General features: G+C 42.7%; 1 protein-coding gene across 8 annotated transcripts in view; it reads left to right on the forward strand.

Annotated features, from left to right (window-relative positions):
* The window catches only part of LOC138736332 (progestin and adipoQ receptor family member 3-like), a 40,794-nt gene that overhangs the window by 4,339 nt on the left and 18,388 nt on the right, over positions 1-18,067 (forward strand). For all 8 annotated transcript variants that reach the window (XR_011340234.1, XM_069885668.1, XM_069885670.1 and 5 more), the window contains exons 2-3: positions 6,549-6,753; positions 16,446-16,608. Coding sequence is in view for 7 of the 8 variants with exons in the window: in XM_069885668.1 (XP_069741769.1) it covers positions 6,549-6,753; positions 16,446-16,608 (368 nt within the window). In the remaining variant the exon portion in view is untranslated. The remainder of the gene's footprint in view (positions 1-6,548; positions 6,754-16,445; positions 16,609-18,067) is intronic.

Consider the following 18,067-nt stretch of genomic DNA (forward strand, 5'->3'; position numbering starts at 1 on the left):
CCCAAGTCCAAAGCCCGCTGCGCAGCTCAGACGGCAAAGTCCTCCTCAGCGACAAGATCTCCATCCTCAACCGATGGTCAGAACACTTCCAATCTCTTTTCAGTGCCAACCGCTCAGTCCAAGATTCCGCCCTGCTCCAGCTCCCTCAACAGCCCCTAAGGCTAGAGCTGGATGAGGTTCCCACCCTGGATGAGACATATAAGGCAATCGAACAACTGAAAAGTGGCAAAGCAGCAGGTATGGATGGAATCCCCCCAGAAGTCTGGAAGGCTGGCGGCAAAACTCTGCATGCCAAACTGCATGAGTTTTTCAAGCTTTGTTGGGACCAAGGTAAACTGCCTCAGGATCTTCGTGATGCCACCATCATCACCCTGTACAAAAACAAAGGCGAGAAATCAGACTGCTCAAACTACAGGGGAATCACATATATATATATATATATATATATATATTAAAGCTTACAGGATACTGTTCATCAATCTCACAGCCTGCAGGAAGAAGCTATTCCCCCAGCCTGATTTTAATACTCCTGTACCAACTCCTTGATGGTAGTGGGTCAAAGATACTGCGGCTTGGATAGAAAGGGTCTTACATAATTCCTTGAGCCCTAATTAAGCAAGGTTCTTAGTAAATGTTGTTAATAGAGGAAAAGGAAATATTGCGAGCTCTCTCAGGAATAACTGAACCCCTCTCGCAACTCCGTTCCTCTGCCCTCGATCTCTTCCAAGCCCGTCCTGCCTTTTCTTTTCTTCTGGCTAATGGGATGTAGAAGCTGCAATAAAATGGCTCTCTTTTTTTTGTGTTAAATCTGGTGCATAGATAATAGAATTGCTGGATATGGTACAGTGCAGAAAATTGAACCCAAGCCTAGAATACTTTGTCCAAAGAATGCAGTTTTAACTTCAATCTCACAGAGATTAAAGCAAAGTAATAAATATATTCGTGGCTAAAAGAGCATACAGGTAAGGACATTTCTCATTTCACTGCAGAATGGTGGATGCTTTCTCTTATTTTAGATGTTGAAACAGTCACTAAATGTAGATGAATCCAGCTTTAATTTTTTTTTTTCCATTTTCACGGTTGTAATCGGTATTTATGCTCTGAAAGAAGTTGCTGTTTTCTGATTTTTGCTAATCCTCATCTTGTGATTTTTACCATTTTCTAATGAAAGAAATTTCCAATGACACTGTAGCAGTCCCAGCCATTTTGTATTTGAGCAGAATTTCACGTCCTGTTGCCCCAGAAACCACCGTTTTCAAATATTGTGAATCTTGAAAGTCAGAAAATAGATTATCTTAAAATTATCAGATTGTATCACTGATAAACGTGCATTTATATAACTTTTTTACCAATGCAAGTCCCTCATTCAGACAAAGGTCAAACGTTTTTACCTCTGTGCTTGAAATAGAAATTGAAAAGTGGTGTGCTGTTATTCCAACGGCGAGCAGGACCTGAAAACCTGTGAGTGGTCAAAAGAGTAATGGGATGAAAATGGTTGAGCCTCATTCCATTAATGTGAAGGGGTGGGAAGCATATGAGATGATGAATTTCTGCCGACTCTCAGAATGTGAGTAGTTGGATGAGGAAGAATATAATTAGGTAGTCAAGAAAATAAGGAATAGATAGTAAATATTTTCAAGTTAAATACTGTACGAAACTCGGAACAAGAGCTGGCATTTCTCTTTTAGTGAACTGATAATCCTTCAGCACTGAGAAAAAGAGCCTTTTGAGCTTGTATGGTTCTGTGCTCATAAGAGTTTCCCTGTGAAATTAATCCATAAATATTTAAAATGGATTTAAATGAGGTGTAGTGTGCTCTCACTTGCCTGGTTTGGTAACAAAATAATTATGGACTTCTGGTGTCAACCTTGGGCAGTATTAGATCATCTGCTGCAGAGATCCCACTCTGGAATTTGGTATTCAGCTTTTCTCAAACCTTAGTTGGAGGTCACTTTTGGAATTACATAAACTATTCTAGGTTAGTTTTATGGAAAGGATATTGAGGTGCCAATGAATGTTACAGTGATTACTAGAAATGGAAATTATACGATTGTGAAATGATTGAGTTTGATTCCATTGATGTATAGGAACGGGAAACCTATCAGATAATGATTTTCTACCTAATCTCAGTATGTGAGTAATTGGATGAGAAAGAATTCCAGTTGGGGACTTTTTAATTTTGGGAGAAAAAACTGTGAATCAGCTAATGAATTAAGGTGCTGAAAGAAATTAATTGGATGACCTGGTTGTTTCTAGCTGGAATCACGGGCCACAAACCGCATTCAGCTTGTCCTATTGCATTAATAATGGAACTGTTGGTGTTTGCCACTATTACAAGGTGAAATCGGCTGGAGTGCACGTGCACAGTGAAACCCAACAAACCAAAGGTTACCATCAAATATTCCCCAATCTTCATTTGCAACCCTAAAATATATATATTTTTAAAAAATGTAGAGGTGCAGCATATGATAACTGTCCCTTCCAGCCCATGCTGCCCAAATATCCCTTTGTGATCAATTCACTCTGAACATCTTTGGAATCGCTGCCTTTACTCAGTGATTCCGACCATTGAAGACATTAATGTGAGACGCTCAATCCATCACCCTGGTCACAACCTCTTCTCACTGCTACCCTCAGGAAGTCTGAAGTCCACCACATCTATTTTTCTAATTGGCATAAATGTGTCTTAGACCTCTAAGAGTATCAAGTTCCTCGGTGTGCACCTGGCGAAGAATCTCACCTGGTCCCTTAACCTCAGCTCCATCGCCAAGAAAGCCCAGCAGCGCCTCTACTTCCTGCGTGGAAAGTTTATCTCCCACCCTCCATCCTCACTATGTTCCACAGAGGATGTATTGAGAGCATCCTATGCAACTGTATCACTGCCTGATTTGGAAGCTGTACCACCTCGGACCGCAAGACCCTGCAGAGGTAGTGAGGTCAACGGAAAAGACCATTGGGGGACGTCTTCATAGCATGGAGGACATCTACTAAACTCGATGCAGGTAGAAAGCAATAAACATTGTGAAAGACTCCACACATCCCACATGAAAACTGTTCTCCCTTCTGCCATCTGGCAGGAGGTACTGCAGCACTCAGGCCCTTGCGTCCAGAGTGGGAAACAGCTTTTTCTCCCAAGCCATCAAGCTCTTGAACTCCCAGTACAGATATGTATAGTGCGCCATTTACTTTCAGTGTATATGTGAACTACTCTTTGCAGACGATGCCGCTTTAGTTGCCCATTCAGAGCCAGCTCTTCAGCGCTTGACGTCCTGCTTTGCGGAAACTGCCAAAATGTTTGGCCTGGAAGTCAACCTGAAGAAAACTGAGGTCCTCCATCAGCCAGCTCCCCACCATGACTACCAGCCCCCCCACATCTCCATCGGGCACACAAAACTCAAAACGGTCAACCAGTTTACCTATCTCGGCTGCACCATTTCATCAGATGCAAGGATCGACAATGAGATAGACAACACACTCGCCAAGGCAAATAGCGCCTTTGGAAGACTACACAAAAGAGTCTGGAAAAACAACCAACTGAAAAACCTCACAAAGATAAGTGTATACAGAGCCGTTGTCATACCCACACTCCTGTTCGGCTCCGAATCATGGGTCCTCTACCGGCACCACCTACGGCTCCTAGAACGCTTCCACCAGCGTTGTCTCCGCTCCATCCTCAACATCCATTGGAGCGCTTTCATCCCTAACGTCGAAGTACTCGAGATGGCAGAGGTCGACAGCATCAAGTCCACGCTGCTGAAGATCCAGCTGCGCTGGATGGGTCACGTCTCCAGAATGGAGGACCATCGCCTTCCCAAGATCGTGTTATATGGCGAGCTCTCCACTGGCCACCGTGACAGAGGTGCACCAAAGAAGAGGTACAAGGACTGCCTAAAGAAATCTCTTGGTGCCTGCCACATTGACCACCGCCAGTGGGCTGATAACGCCTCAAACCGTGCATCTTGGCGCCTCACAGTTTGGCGGGCAGCAACCTCCTTTGAAGAAGACCGCAGAGCCCACCTCACTGACAAAAGGCAAAGGAGGAAAAACCCAACACCCAACCCCAACCAACCAATTTTCCCCTGCAGCCGCTGCAACCGTGTCTGCCTGTCCCACATCGGACTTGTCAGCCACAAACGAGCCTGCAGCTGACGTGGACTTTTACCCCCTCCATACATTTTCGTCCGCGAAGCCAAGCCAAAGAAGAAAGAATATGTCTTAGTACCCAGCACCTTAATGTGCTAACTGCTTTCCTAACTTCTATCGATGTAATTATGCTCCATGGCCCTGGAGAAATGCTATCTTGTCCTACCGTGCGAGCATGATATGACCGATAAAGTTGACTTGACTTGAAATCGGGTCTATACATTCAATAGGTGACAGAAGTCCTTGATTTGCAAATGAAACACAGAATTATGCATCTGAGGTTTAGGTTTTAAGGGATTATACATTGCATCAAGAAAAAATTAGTATCACATTTGTGGACGAGACCAGTATTACTAGAATTCAAATGGTTAATGTAACTCAAGTAGCTGGGAGGTTAATTGCAATTCAAAATATGAACAGGATCTGGCTCGAGCTTTATGAATTATATATTAACACTGAGGTTGACTACTTGACCCAGGTCACAAGCTCATGCTAGAGATTGGGGAATAGTCAAGCGTTTCAATAAAAAAAAATAATGGAACATTCTAATCACACTGTTTTGGATCCTTTCATTATGCTTTGATGTTCAATGAACATACAGTGATGACAAGTCTCAAAATGCAGGAGCATGTAATTTCTGGAACTGAAATGAAAACAGTAAATGCTGGAGACAGTCAGTAGGTAAGGCAGGATCTGTAGAAAGAGATGAGCTCTCCAGATCAATGGCATTTCATCAGAACTGGTAAACCGAGAAAAGTAAATGTGCTTTAAATTGGAGGAGAGATAGAAAGGACCTCACCATGTTAGGGTAGCTACCAAGATTGCCATGCACAAATGAGCTGGAGAAACTCAGCAGATCATGGAAGATCTGAAATGTTGGTTACCTTTTACTTCCTATGGATGCTCAATGATCTTTTAAGTTATTTAAAAAAAAAAATTTATACATGCAGTACAGTAACAGGCCCTTCCAGTCCATGAGCCCATGCCGCCCAAATAACCCCATTAGCCTACAGCCCTTGTACATTTTGAAGGGTGGGAGGAAACTGGAGGAAACTAACACAGACCCTGGGAGAACGTACAAACTCCTTGCAGATGGCACCGGATTTGAACGCTAGTCACTGGCACTGCTAGTTTCTCCAACACGTTTGTAAATTGAAGTCAACGCCTGCAGACTTTCTTGTTCAAGTAGCCTGAATACTTCTCATCTCGGACGCTAAACAAGCTTAGGACTGGCCAGTACTTGGAGGGGAGACCGCCTAGGAATGCCAGGTGCTGTAGGTTTCTGTGAGGGGTGCTGGACAAAGTGGCGACTCTGTCTGCCTACGGTAGACAAAAGTTAAAGAATTTCATGTACGTTACATTCTATATGTAGTATTACATGACATTAGTATTACATGACAATAATGGAACCTTTACCTTGAGAGACCAAGATTATGCAGGTGGTACAAATGCTGTAGGTGCCATCTAAGAAATGGTGCTGAATGCTAGTTAATCATGGCTTCTCTGCACAGTGGACACACAAAGAAAGAGATGAATGGGGATACAAAATGGGCTGGGACTGTGCAATGCAGAATCCAATGGTTGCTGGAAACAAGGGAACACTGGAAATATTTTAGCAGCTTAGGTGACTCCTGGGAAGAGAAAAGCAGAGAATTACCTTTCACCGAACTGTGACTCAAGCAGGAAAGACTGGCAATCTGACATCATTTAATTCCATGTTGAGCACCCATGGTTGCAAAGTACCTGGATGGAAGGTGGGGCCAGTTTTCTGAAAGTGTTTTAACAGTTGTGGTTGAGCCAAGGTGCAAGCTCAAGGAATGGGATGTCCTCTTCCATCAGGACATGTTGCAGCCCTCAAAACTCTTTTGAGTTTAAAAAAAAATTCAGGTAACCAGGCTTTCCTTTTTTGAGCCAGAACAGGGCATATTTGATGTAAGGTTATCCACCCACCGCGTTCAATGAAGTTTGTATCATTCTACAAATGCTTCGTGTTCTGTGAGCATTTATCTTTGTTTGAAAGTTTACAGATTTTCAGTGCTTGCTGTATTTTGCATCTCACAGTTCTAGCAAGTATTTTACCTTCTGATTACTCCTCGTCTTCCACTAGAGAGAGAACAGCTATGATTAGTGAGTATTCCTCAGGCTCTCTGTATGTTCTTGGTCCCTCCTTGATCAGATACTGCCTTTCGTTCTCCACTGGTCCCTGTGCAACATTAGACAAGCTTGGTTTCTCACCTTTTGAGCTCTGATGAAAGTTCATCACTCTGAAATGTTAACTCTATTTCTCGCTCCACAGATGCTGACTAGTCCAAGCCCAATGTTTTGTTGCTTCAGTTTGAGCTTGGAGATTAGTCTGGTTGGATTTGAAATTATTCCACTAAAAATAACCTGAATTTCTTTCTTAGATTTAGATTGTCAACACAAGATGACTCACAATATCCTAAAGAGTTTACATCGAGTTGAACTCGGTGGATACAACTACTGGCCAGTCTTTTCACAAATTGGAATTCGCCTTTACAACTATGAAGAAATCCCAATGTTTTTAAAAGGCAATCCTTACATTACCGATGGATACAGGGCTTACTTGCCGTCAAGTTTATGTATCAGAAGGTGCGTATACAGAGCCATAAATATTTCAGAAACATTGATATGAAATAATGGATTAAGAGACTTCACAATTGAAGTTGACCAGAAATTTACAGAACATTCTTATTAAAGTCTCAAAAAAAGGGTCCGGGTCCTCACCTGAAACATTGCCTGATCATTTATCTCTACAGGTGCTGCATGACCTGCTGAGTTTCTCCAGCTTCTCTTTGTTTGCTCAAGGTTCCAGCACCTGCAGTCCTTGTTTGTCTCTACCTCACTAAAGTTACTGTATTTGACAGGATATAGGATCCATTGGCATTCAGGGACCCCCCCCCCCCCCCCCTCCAATTTTTAGTGAGAGATTTCAGGAAAAATTTATTTTAGTGTGTTTACCTCATTTGCTTGGGGGGTCCCGTCGCTCGCTCGCTCCCTCCCACAGTACTTTAAGGGGAGTGCTGGGCCTCGATGATCAGGCTCGTCGAACAAAGCCTGATCATCAACACCCAGCACTCCCCTCAAAGTACTGTGGGAGAGAATGAGTGTCAGGAGGGAGAGGGAGAGCTTATGGATGGGAATGAGGGGGAGAGCTGGGGTTAAATGAGCAGCAGCAACTCTAGAAAGGACAGGTGAGTAGTTTGAGTGCTTTCCTCCTGCTGCCTTCTTTCAAAATGGCGGCATCAAATTGTCACCTTTGCATATAGGACCCGGGGTGGCTTTTGAGGCAATCTTATGCCGTCAAATACGGTACTAAATTATTTTTCAATTCACCAGCCCTACTCCTACTAGTTGTCAACACCGACTCCTTTATCTCCTAAACATACTCTGGCTGTCTTTGTCCACTGTCTTTTGAGTGTCCACTGTGTTATTTGGAGATCACAGTCTTTCATTTTAATTTTTTTTTAAACTTTAAAGATATGGAACAGTAACAGCCCCTTCCGGCCCATCCAAATACACCCATTTACCTACAAATGCCATATGTGTTTTTGGAGGGTGGGGGGGGGAAAACCCACAAAGGTTACGGGAAGAATGTACAAACACATTATAAATAGCACTGAATTCGAACCTGGGTCACTGATGCTGTCGACGATATTGTGGTGCTAACCGAGGAGCCAACAGGTGAGAGATTTAGGAGATGAGTGAGGTCCAGTGATACCTACCATCCCCACCTTAGTGAGGTGCAGCTATCAGCCCCAAAAGTACTCCCTCTCCTCAGAGCTCCCTACACCCCATCAGGATTGTATCTTTCAGTTTCATTGGGCTGCTTTGTCCAGGATGGAGTTCATCTCACAGATGGTACATCTGGCAAGTCCCTAACCAATTTGTTTCATGTTGGATTTTTGGAACACTATCTTATTCATAAATTGTTTCCTCTTCCAATTTTTTTTTTCATCCAAGTGTAGCTCTTATTTAGGGAAGCAACTTATTGTAATCGAGTTGGATATTGTTTCAAAATAAGGCTGTCTTTGGCTTATGAGTGATGAATCTCAGCTGTAGTACAAACAAAGTGCTGGAGAAACTCAGCAGGTCAAACAGCGTACTGTATATCTGCCCTCAAGCTCTACGACTGCAATCCCTGCTGCTCTCAAACTCTGTGGCTCCATTCTCTCGACTGTAGAACACCTGCCTGATCTTAGTAACTGAGTCCAGGCTCATCCACATCCATGCTCTCCCAAGAAGGAACGCTTCTTGGTTCTGTTTAATGCAGTTTTGATGTAGCTTTTAGCTGCTGTGTGGCTACTGTTTCACAAAGCAGGTAGGTAGAGTTGAGTCAATGATCAGGTCAGCCATGACAGAGCAGGCTCGACAGGCTTCTGTTCCGGTTTCTGTGTTAATTACACTGGACAACAATTTCGCACTAAAGGTTTGCTTCCTGAAAAGGAATAAGGATAATGATAGACCACAAGCTGAACACAAAGATAATTTCAGGTTTGCTGTCTCACCAAGGAAGTTGGAGAAACATTAAATTAAATTTCATTGAATTTAGCATGTTTAATTACATAATTATGCTGACACATTGCGTGAGTTCAACTAACCTAAAAATGTTTTGCCACTGATTTTCAATTGTACTCAGCCTCTGATGCATCTTATGTCAGTGTTCACCAATGCCCTGGTGAAACCTTTCACCACATTTGTCACTGACGGCACCAAGATCAGCAGGTGAAGAAGTCCAAGTGCAAATGCAGAAAATGAATTTTCAATGACATGTTGCATCATGGTTTTGTCTGCTTGTTCGGTAGCTTTTTAATATCTCCTGTAATTATTCTATTTCAAATGGTTTTATTAATTTATTTTGCTCCTCTGTAATTTCGGTAGTTCAATTTTAGTTAAAATTCATCTATTTTGTCTTCTTTCCCTTCGTTTTCAGTTTGATATAGTTGCTCGTAGAATTCCCTGAAGTTTTCATTGATCTCCATTGGATTATATGTAATTTGTTTGTCCTTTTTCCTTAATGCCAATACCATTCTTTTAGTTTGTTCTGTCTTAAGTTGCCACGCTAGAATTTTGTGCGTTTTTTCTCCGAGCTCATAATATTACTGTTTTGTCTTCATTATGTTCTTCTCCAACTTATGTTTGCAGCGTTTCATATTTTATTTTTTTGTCTGCCAATTCTCTTCTTTTAGTTGTATCTTCCTTTATTGCTAATTCTTTTTCTATATTTGTTATTTCCCTTTCCAACTGTTCTGTTTCCCGATTATAGTCCTTCTTCATCTTAGTTACATAACTTATTATTTGCCCTCTGATGAATGCTTTCATTGCATCCCATAGTATAAACTTATCTTTCACTGATTCCATATTTATTTCAAAGTACATTTTAATTTGTCGTTCAATGAATTCTCTAAAATCTTGTCTTTTAAGTAGCATGGAGTTTAATCTCCATCTATACATTCTTGGTGGGATGTCCTCTAGCTCTATTGCCAATAACAGGGGTGAGTGGTCCGATAATAGTCTAGCTTTATATTCAGTTTTCCTAACTCTCCCTTGAATGTGGGCTGATAACAGGAATAGGTCTATCCTTGAGTATGTTTTGTCTACCCGAATAATATGAATATTCCTTTTCCTTTGGGTGTTGTTTCCTCCATATATCCAAAAGTTGCATTTCTTGCATCGATTTAATTATAAATTTGGTTACTTTGTTCTTTCTGTTAGTTTTTTTTCCAGTTTTATCCATGTTTGAGTCCAAATTAAGGTTAAAATCCCCTCCTATTAGTATGTTCCCTTGCATATCTGCTATCTTCAAAAATATATCTTGCATAAATTTTTGATCTTCTTCATTAGGTGAGTATATATTGATTAAATTCCAAAATTCTGAATATATCTGACAATTTATCATTAAATATCTCCCTGCTAGATCTATTATTTCCTCTTCTATTTTGATTGATACATTTTTATTGATTAATATAGCTACTCCTCTGGCTTTTGAATTATATCTCCATCGGGCACACAAAACTCAAAACGGTCAACCAGTTTACCTATCTCGGCTGCACCATTTCATCAGATGCAAGGATCGACAATGAGATAGACAACAGACTCGCCAAGGCAAATAGCGCCTTTGGAAGACTACACAAAAGAGTCTGGAAAAACAACCAACTGAAAAACCTCACAAAGATAAGCGTATACAGAGCCGTTGTCATACCCACACTCCTGTTCGGCTCCGAATCATGGGTCCTCTACCGGCACCACCTACAGCTCCTAGAACGCTTCCACCAGCGTTGTCTCCGCTCCATCCTCAACATCCATTGGAGCGCTTTCATCCCTAACGTCGAAGTACTCGAGATGGCAGAGGTCGACAGCATCGAGTCCACGCTGCTGAAGATCCAGCTGCGCTGGATGGGTCACGTCTCCAGAATGGAGGACCATCGCCTTCCCAAGATCGTGTTATATGCCGAGCTCTCCACTGGCCACCGTGACAGAGGTGCACCAAAGAAGAGGTACAAGGACTGCCTAAAGAAATCTCTTGGTGCCTGCCACATTGACCACCGCCAGTGGGCTGATAACGCCTCAAACCGTGCATCTTGGCGCCTCACAGTTTGGCGGGCAGCAACCTCCTTTGAAGAAGACCGCAGAGCCCACCTCACTGACAAAAGGCAAAGGAGGAAAAACCCAACACCCAACCCCAACCAACCAATTTTCCCCTGCAACCGCTGCAACCGTGTCTGCCTGTCCCGCATCGGACTTGTCAGCCACAAACGAGCCTGCAGCTGACGTGGACTTTTTACCCCCTCCATAAATCTTCGTCCGCGAAGCCAAGCCAAAGAAAGATAGCTACTCCTCTGGCTTTTGAATTATATGATGCTGCTGTTACATGTCCTATCCAATCTCTCTTTAATTTCTTGTGTTCCACTTCAGTTAGATGTGTTTCTTGTGCGAATGCCATATCATTTTTTTTTCTTTTTGATTTGGTTATGTATTCCATTAATATTTAAAGTCATATAGTTCAACATAGTCATTTCATACTTCGTTTATCTTTCCTTTCCGTTTCCTCATCACCACCTTCCCTTCTTATCCATTTCTGCTTTCTTTTTTTGAACACATTATAAGACAACATTTCTAAAACAAAAAATATTTCCACTATTCTCATATCTAAAATTCCTTTAACCCCAATAGTCGCTCCCCTTTCTGAGTTGCCTTTTGTCCCTTGTCGGGCAACCACATCTCCCCTCTGCATTTGGATTTGCGAATCCGCTCGCAAGCGTCAACTGATTCAAGCGCAGTGATTGTTATTCTTCCCCACGCAGCCCCCCCCAGAAAAGATTTTAATCTTCATATATAACAAAGGTCACTCTCTTAATTCCCTCCTTACTTCCTTTCTTTCCCTTAGTTCTTACTTATACTCTATTTTTTTTTTAATATATACATATATAGTTTGTTGTCATTTTTGTTCCTATCTGGTGTAGGCTTCATGGTCAAGAACTTCATTGCCTCCAAACTCGAAAACCTTCCGACAGGCCACTCGGACCGAATCATGTCCATGTGACTCCCCCTTCAAAACAAGCATCGCATCACCCTCATCAGTGTCTATTCTCCAACCCTCCAGGCGGAACCAGCAGAAAAGGACAAGTTCTACACTGACCTGCGCAACCTCATCCAACGCACCCCTACAGCCGACAAGGTTGTCATCCTTGGCGACTTCAACGCTCACGTCGGCAAAGACTCAGAAACCTGGCCAGGAATCCTGGGCAAGCATGGCGTCGGCAAGTGCAACGACATTGGGCGCCTCCTGTTGGAGCTCTGCGCAGAACAGCGGCTTGTCATTACAAACACCCTTTTTCAGCAGAGGGACAGCCTTAAGACTACCTGGATGCATCCCCGATCCAAACACTGGCACCTCCTGGACTACGTCCTGGTGCGAGAAAGTGACAAACGAGATGTGCTCCACACCAGGGTCATGCCCAGCGCGGAATGCCACACTGACCACCGGCTGGTTCGCTGCAAGCTCAACCTTCACTTCAAGCCAAAGCCCAGGAACAGTAAAGCCCCCAGAAAGAGGTTCAATGTTGGAAACCTGCAGTCAGACGAAGCGAGAGGAAACTTCCAGGCAAACCTCAAAGCAAAGCTCGACGATGCAACCCGCCTCACGGACCCGTTCCCTGAAACCCTCTGGGATCAGTTGAAGACTACCATACTGCAATCCACTGAAGAGGTACTGGGCTTCTCCTCCAGGAAAAACAAGGACTGGTTTGACGAAAACAGCCAGGAAATCCAGGAGCTACTGGCAAAGAAGCGAGCTGCCCACCAGGCTCACCTTACAAAGCCGTCCTGTCCAGAGAAGAAACAAGCCTTCCGTCGCGCATGCAACCACCTTCAGCGCAAACTCCAGGAGATCCAAAATGAGTGGTGGACTAGCCTCGCCAAACGAACCCAGCTCAGCGCGGACATTGGCGACTTCAGGGGTTTCTACGAGGCTCTAAAGGCTGTGTACGGCCCCTCACCCCAAGTCCAAAGCCCGCTGCGCAGCTCAGACGGCAAAGTCCTCCTCAGCGACAAGATCTCCATCCTCAACCGATGGTCAGAACACTTCCAATCTCTTTTCAGTGCCAACCGCTCAGTCCAAGATTCCGCCCTGCTCCAGCTCACTCAACAGCCCCTAAAGCTAGAGCTGGATGAGGTCCTCACCCAGGATGAGACATATAAGGCAATCGAACAACTGAAAAGTGGCAAAGCAGCAGGTATGGATGGAATCCCCCCAGAGGTCTGGAAGGCTGGCGGCAAAACTCTGCATGCCAAACTGCATGAGTTTTTGAAGCTTTGTTGGGACCAAGGAAAACTGCCTCAGAACCTTCGTGATGCCACCATCATCACCCTGTACAAAAACAAAGGCGAGAAATCAGACTGCTCAAACTACAGGGGAATCACGCTGCTCTCCATTGCAGGCAAAATCTTCGCTAGGATTCTACTAAATAGAATAATACCTAGTGTCGCCGAGAATATTCTCCCAGAATCACAGTGCGGCTTTCGCGCAAACAGAGGAACTACTGACATGGTCTTTGCCCTCAGACAGCTCCAAGAAAAGTGCAGAGAACAAAACAAAGGACTCTACATCACCTTTGTTGACCTCACCAAAGCCTTCGACACCGTGAGCAGTAAAGGGCTTTGGCAAATACTAGAGCGCATCGGATGTCCCCCAAAGTTCCTCAACATGATTATCCAACTGCACGAAAACCAACAAGGTCAGGTCAGATACAGCAATGAGCTCTCTGAACCCTTCTCCATTAACAATGGCGTGAAGCAAGGCTGTGTTCTCGCACCAACCCTCTTTTCAATCTTCTTCAGCATGATGCTGAACCAAGCCATGAAAGACCCCAACAATGAAGACGCTGTTTACATCCGGTACCGCACGGATGGCAGTCTCTTCAATCTAAGGCGCCTGCAAGCTCACACCAAGACACAAGAGAAACTTGTCCGTGAACTACTCTTTGCAGACGATGCCGCTTTAGTTGCCCATTCAGAGCCAGCTCATCAGCGCTTGACGTCCTGCTTTGCGGAAACTGCCAAAACGTTTGGCCTGGAAGTCAGCCTGAAGAAAACTGAGGTCCTCCATCAGCCAGCTCCCCACCATGACTACCAGCCCCCCCACATCTCCATCAGGCACACAAAACTCAAAACGGTCAACCAGTTTACCTATCTCGGCTGCACCATTTCATCAGATGCAAGGATCGACAACGAGATAGACAACAGACTCGCCAAGGCAAATAGCGCCTTTGGAAGACTACACAAAAGAGTCTGGAAAAACAATTAACTGAAAAACCTCACAAAGATAAGCGTATACAGAGCCGTTGTCATACCCACACTCCTTTTCGGCTCCGAATCATGGGTCCTCTACCGGCATCACCTACGGCTCCTAGAACGCTTACACCAGCGTTGTCTCCGCTGCATCTTCAACATCCATTGGAGCGCTTTCATCCCTAACGTCGAAGTACTCGAGATGGCAGAGGTCGACAGCATCGAGTCCACGCTGCTGAAGATCCAGCTGCGCTGGGTGGGTCACGTCTCCAGAATGGAGGACCATCGCCTTCCCAAGATCGTGTTATATGGCGAGCTCTCCACTGGCCACCGTGACAGAGGTGCACCAAAGAAAAGGTACAAGGACTGCCTAAAGAAATCTCTTGGTGCCTGCCACATTGACCACCGCCAGTGGGCTGATATCGCCTCAAACCGTGCATCTTGGCGCCTCACAGTTTGGCGGGCAGCAACCTCCTTTGAAGAAGACCGCAGAGCCCACCTCACTGACAAAAGACAAAGGAGGAAAAACCCAACACCCAACCCCAACCAACCAATTTTCCCCTGCAGCCGCTGCAACCGTGTCTGCCTGTCCCGCATCGGATTTGTCAGCCACAAACGAGCCTGCAGCTGACGTGGACTTTTACCCCCCCTCCATAAATCTTCGTCCGCGAAGCCAAGCCAAAGAGAAGAAGAAGACATCTCTTCATCTCTCTGCCTGTTTTGTAGTTGTTCTGCAAATTTTCGTGCTTTTTCCGGATCCGATAATAGTTTGCCTTGCTGCCCCGGGATAACTATTTTAAGTACTGCTGGATATTTTAACATAAATTTATAACTTTTTTTCCATAGGGTCGTTTTTGCTGCATTAAACTCCTTCCTCTTCTTCAGGAGTTCAAAACTTATATCTGGATAGAAAGAAATTTCTTGACCCTTGTATTCCAGATTTTTTTTGTCTTCTCATATTTTTTTCATTGCTTCTCCAATATATTTTCTCTTGTTGTATATCTTAGGAATTTTACTAGAATGGATCTTGGTTTTTGTTGTGGTTGTGGTTTAGGGGCTAATGTTCTATGTGCCCTTTCTATTTCCATTTCTTCCTGTAGTTCTGGTCTTCCTAGGACCCTGGGGATCCATTCTTTTATAAATTCATTCATATTTTTGCCTTCTTCATCTTCCTTAAGGCCCTCTATCTTTATATTGTTTCTTCTATTATAATTTTCCATTATATCTATCCTCTGAGCTAACAGCTCCTGTGACTCTAACTTTTTTATCAGATTCTTTTAATTTCTTAAGTCATCTACCTCCATTTCTATGGCTGTTTCTCATTCTTCCACCTTGTCTACTCTTTTCCCTATTTCTGTCATGACCATCTCTAATCTATTCACTTTTTCTTCTGCACTTTTTCTTCTTTTTATTTCACTGAATTCTTGTGATTGCCATTCTTTTTATGATTCCATATATTCTTTAAAAAATATATATATCCATGTACTTGACCTTCCCTTCTTCTTCCATTTCTCTGTGTTCTCCCTCCTCTTCTTCTGAGTCCACTCCAGTATCTGTGTCCTTTACCTCTGTCTCTGTTGGGTTGTTTGTTTTATTTTGTTGGGTATTTTTGTTCTTCTTATTTTTATTAAAAGTGTCTTGGTGTTGGTCTTCTTCCTCTGAGTTGGTCATCTGTTGTTTCTTTGATTTCCTATTTTTATTCTCTTCCTTCTTGTTCTCGTTATTTTCTATGTTTTCCTGTTGAGAGTCTTGCTGTTGTGTTGTACTTGTCTGTTTCAGCTGTGGAGATTTACTCCTCAGCTGGTTCCCCCCCCCCCCCCCCCCCCCCCTGTCGGTGTTGTTTTTGTCTTGCCCAGTTGGGCATTTTTGTTTGGCTCAGTGAGCCATTTTTGTAGTCCTGAGTTCGGGGTTTCCACTGACCTCAGGGAGCAGGCTTCTCTCTCCACGGCGGGCTTCCTCGTACCGGTAAGGCCTTCACCTTCCTCTTCCGACGTCCTTCCTTCTTCTTCCTGTTGTTTTTGGTTTTTCTTTCTTTGCTGCCATTTTCTCCACACTTTCACTTTCAATTTGTTATAGTTTCTGTGTTAGTGACTGTTTTTTCTCAACCTTTTTTTTACTTTTCTGGAGAGGGCTGGAGTTCCCCTACCGGCCACTACTCCATCACGTGACTGGTCTCGGTTTTGTCTGCTTGAAGTAGACGAAATATGACAAGAAATTGCATCTTTTTAAAAAAAAAAATTACGTGATCGGATAATTTTAAGGTGATTTTCATAATTAGCTGCCTAAAATCCATAAAATACATCCAAAAATTTCTTTGTCCAATGTTATTTATTCTCCCAAATATCATTTATTTGAGTATGTGAATAGTTTGGATACAAAGTATCTCTCATGTCCACATTATGCATCTATCTCATCTAAATTTTGTAACATTCAATTGTAACAAACGTGTATTTCACTTACAATGTTGTGTTTTCAATCTGTTCCCATTGAAACAGCCTCTTTGTATTGTCTAACGAGAGTGTGAATATATGGAGCCACTTGCTGGGGTTTCTACTGTTCTTCCTCATGGGTCTACACGACACCTGCTTCCTGTTGCCATCATCGAACAGCACCAGGGATGACTATGTTGTTTTTATTATTTTTGGCTTTTGTTTCCAGGTAGGATTCTGTTTAAAACTGTAAAAAAAATAAAAGGGGGTGGGTGAGGGCAAGTAAAAGGATGAAAGAAATTGTATTTCTGCACGTGAATTGTATGTAAATCCCTGATCTTGAACACCTAGCTCTGGCATGCAGAATAGAGGCTGTGGGCTGCTGGGGGTGACATTCCAATGACTGATACTGCACATCTTGAATGTATTGATTCACCATTCATAACTGATGTACAACATGTGGGATCGATTCGACATTTAAGAGAAGATTGGATAACTGCATGGGTGTGAAGGGAGGGTCCAGGTGCAGGTCGGCATGGACCAGATGGACCGAACGGCCTGTTTCTGAGCTGTCATAGACAATGATACTATCTTTTTTAAACTTTATTTAAAATTTTATGACATGAATAAAATAAAAATTACATTAAAAAAATAATAAAAAATAAGATAATAAAAATTAGAATACGACATCATTAAACTACACAAATTAACCCCCCCAATAATTTTAACACAACATTAATCGTCTAATTTAAAACTAGTCCAACCCTCCCCCCCCAAAAATAAAGAGTGAAGAATTAATTAACAATGTTGTAAATAAAATAGAAAAAACCCCACTTACAAAAAAAGGATAAAACTTAACAACAACAAAAATTACTAACAAAAAAAATATCAATACTAAAATAATACCCTTAAACATATATTTAAATCAAACATAATACATGTATTTAACAAATGAAATCCACTTTAAAACTAAGTTCAAATATTAAAATCATATATCAACCACATATCTGTTATACAAAAAATCATAATTAATAATACATAAATACAGAATTTCCATTAATACCAAGTTTCCTTTATAATTCATCGAGAGAACAAAAACATCCCTTAGAAAAACAATCAGATAAACTTTTTAATTCCCTTCCCCTCCCCTTATATAAAAAAAAGAAGAAAAAAAAGAAAAAAAAAGTTCAAATTCTTATAAAATTCTCCATATTAATGATACTATTTTATTTAAAAAAAAATTTTAGACATGCAGCACACGTAACAGGCCATTTCGGCCCATGAGTCCATGCCAGCCAATTGACACCGAATTGACCTACAAACCCCGGTACATTTTGAACAATGAGAGGAAAACCCACACAGACATGGGGAGAACGTACAAACTCCTTATAGACAGCACTGGTCCAGATCGCTTGCGCTGTAAAGACGTTGCGCTCACTGCTATGCCAGCAGTGTCATATCTGGTGTCAAATTATTGCTGCACACCACAGAAAAATGGGGAGGATGTACTCTGCTCAGGGAGTTCAGTGGAGAGGCAAGGATTTTGGTGCTTGGAGTGAGTAGCTAATGAGGAGAGTTGGTTGTGATGTGATAAAATGAATTAGGGGGGGGGGGATCTCTCAATAACCAATTGAGATAATTAGCAGAAGAACCAGATGATTTTTGTTTTAGGAATGAGTTGATATTTC

This window comes from Narcine bancroftii, chromosome 6, assembly GCF_036971445.1.
Source record: "Narcine bancroftii isolate sNarBan1 chromosome 6, sNarBan1.hap1, whole genome shotgun sequence".
Classification (NCBI taxonomy): Eukaryota; Metazoa; Chordata; class Chondrichthyes; order Torpediniformes; family Narcinidae; genus Narcine; species Narcine bancroftii.